General features: G+C 54.7%; 2 protein-coding genes across 2 annotated transcripts; both read right to left on the reverse strand.

The window, feature by feature from the left end:
* Window positions 1–158: 158 nt before the first annotated feature.
* DICSQDRAFT_74260 (uncharacterized protein) lies at window positions 159–1,082 on the reverse strand (the record flags this gene model as incomplete). The annotated part of the gene is made up of 3 exons (XM_007371821.1): window positions 159–350; window positions 406–600; window positions 723–1,082. 3 exons carry the CDS (start codon window positions 1,080–1,082, stop codon window positions 159–161), a joined length of 747 nt encoding a protein of 248 aa, XP_007371883.1.
* A 1,180-nt stretch (window positions 1,083–2,262) lies between these two features.
* Window positions 2,263–2,511, reverse strand: DICSQDRAFT_175999 (uncharacterized protein; the record flags this gene model as incomplete). The annotated part of the gene is made up of 1 exon (XM_007371822.1): window positions 2,263–2,511. A coding segment is annotated over one exon (249 nt), but the record flags the coding sequence as incomplete, so codon positions are not given.
* Window positions 2,512–2,540: the final 29 nt, after the last annotated feature.

Genomic DNA, 2,540 nt, shown 5'->3' on the forward strand with positions numbered 1-2,540 from the left:
TTGGAGGTGGGACTTCCTCGCCTTCATGAGTCGAGTCGTGAAATCGGACCTCGGACACAATACCTGCGAAATAAATTATGGGATCGCTGCGCGGTAGGTGTTTGCGATTATGTTCCCTTGGCCGTCCTGAGGGACAATTACATTGGCGTGTCTCGCTGTCAGTTCACAAACAAAGGACGTGCCTTGGAGGGTGTCAACCACATGTCCAGCCCGTCGAATCGGACGTGTGGATCATGAGACGTCATAAACGCGTTCAATGGGTTATGCACATCTAGATTGCGTAGAATGCTTTTGATCTCGATACCCGCGAAACGATCCAGAACGGCAGCAGCAGAAGAAGCCCACTGCAACTATTTGCATGTCGGTCTGTTAGATTATGGACAACGCAATAGCATACAAACGGACCTTGTCGTGCGCACTCCGAGTCATACCTCCCACATCTGCTGTGAGCGAGTGGCTGATGATATGCGCCACTTGCAGATCAACTGCACCCCCTGACGCACGTAGTGTCTGAAGGTCAACGGACACGACACCACCCAGTACGGAGTCCCCGTCGGGCTTATGTGTGAACACACAGCGGTATTTATCCCGACCCATCATCTGCACTCGTAGTCAGCGTCGGCGGCGCGGTACGTGTTCAATCCTTGTTGATCGTCCATTTCGTCGCGCGCCCACCCCGGGCCACCTGGAGGAATGCGCGACGGAAGGGGTGACCTACTCACAACATCCTTCAAATCTTGCGGGCTCACACCTGGTTCTACCCTAGTCCGGGCGTCGCCTTCCAAGGTCACATCGAACGATTGTCGAGGACTCGAATCGGCAGAGATCAGCGGCGTAGGGCCCTTTGGGTTTTTGACTGCCCAAGGGTTAATGAACATCGGATAATCAAGAAAAAAGAATGCTCGCCAATAGATGCGGATCAAGCCATAGATGTAGAGATGTGCAAGGCCGACGAGAACTTCTGGGTCATTGTGACGGTCTTGGACTTCACGAGCGACGCAGTCTCGACCCACGTCGCTGGGGGCGTAGATGAGAGCATATCCCAGAACTCGCCCGGCAACTCGAGGAATGGTGCAAAACATAGTCTCTTCAGACTGAGCGTTCTCGAGCAAAAATATTTCCCGGCTGTCGGCAGCCTCGATCCGCTTACAGGAATTGAAAGCGTCGTGCCAGTCTGTCTGAGTGGCTGGATGATAGGGGTTGTCTGGGTGAGGCGACGGTTTCCACTGGGTAGCCATTGCTGGGACAGAACTTGAAGATCAGAAGGTCAGAGGAGACGTGGTGGACATGTACATGATGTTTGGCTTAGGGACGAGCAACAAGCCAAATGTATGCTCACTTACTTATGTAGCGCGAGGGTGCGCAAGTTTTGTTGCCGATCGTGCGCGTGAGAAGAGACGTGGCCGCATTCGATGTGGGACAGGAGCGGGCGTCTGATATTGGGTGCTACATACCATGGTATGGCTACAACAGGAGCCCCTTGGACGCAAGCGAGCGAATCAAGACCTAGGGGAGGTGCAGCATCGGCGGGACGGGAAAGTGCTTGACAATGGCGGAGCACCGCGGTACAGGACCCAGAGCAAGGTCGTAGCGAATGAGACATGGTAAAATACACTGGCAACGGCCACGCTCAGGTATCATATCGAGGGCATACTCGTAGAGCTATCAGCGGTTCTTCCGCCACAACAATCGCGGAAAGTCAAAGAAGTTCTGTGACCGACTCAGCTCAGAAAGCCTCCGATACGTGCGCTGCTCGGCTGCTCCTCTGCCGCCGCACGCAGTAAGTATGTTCCTAACAGTCAAGGCCAGATTGCCGTTCAAGGGATACCCAATGTTGTAGGTTGCTCGCGTCGATGGGAGAATCCCTTCACGAACTCTACCATTTCCCAGTCGATAGCAGATAGATTTGAACCTAGTCTACCCCCAGCCGAGCATCACCGAACTTGACGCCTCATCGCAAACCTCGCTTGCTACGACCACCCTGGAGTCGCCCTCTCGGTACGCTTAGGCATTTCAGCCAACACATCAGCGCGATTAGATACATTGTAGCGCGATGTCACCGAGGATGCCCAGACGACATCATAGGCAGTAGCCATCTGCCTACGAAGCCGACCAAGACAACCACCGAGCCACCATGAAACCATACACAACAGCCAACGCGTCCAGTCCAGGTAGTTTGCCGTAGCCACCAGCGCCCAAACCTGAACATGACCAGAGACAGGAAAAGGAAGGCCGGGTCTAAGCACCTCACGCCGTCGATGCTTAGACCAGCCGCAGACGCTCCGCCTGCACTGCTAGGGTCGCCATCTCGCTTTGCATCTCCCACATCTTCGCAATCATCGTTTGTTGTTCGCCTACGTGTGCGTAGAGGCAGAACGCTAGGTCCGTGCTCTTCTCGACTTGCACATTCGACTCCGTCTTCTCGTCCGTCTTCTCCGCATGCGTCAAAAGGGCTTGAGTCTCGTTCCCGTCTTCGTCGTCGACCGCGTCCTCGAGAAGGAGCATGCGCTCCACTTCCTGCTCGTCCACCAGGTCTTGCT

This window comes from Dichomitus squalens (assembly GCF_000275845.1).
Source record: "Dichomitus squalens LYAD-421 SS1 unplaced genomic scaffold DICSQscaffold_329, whole genome shotgun sequence".
NCBI classification, from domain to species: Eukaryota; Fungi; Basidiomycota; class Agaricomycetes; order Polyporales; family Polyporaceae; genus Dichomitus; species Dichomitus squalens.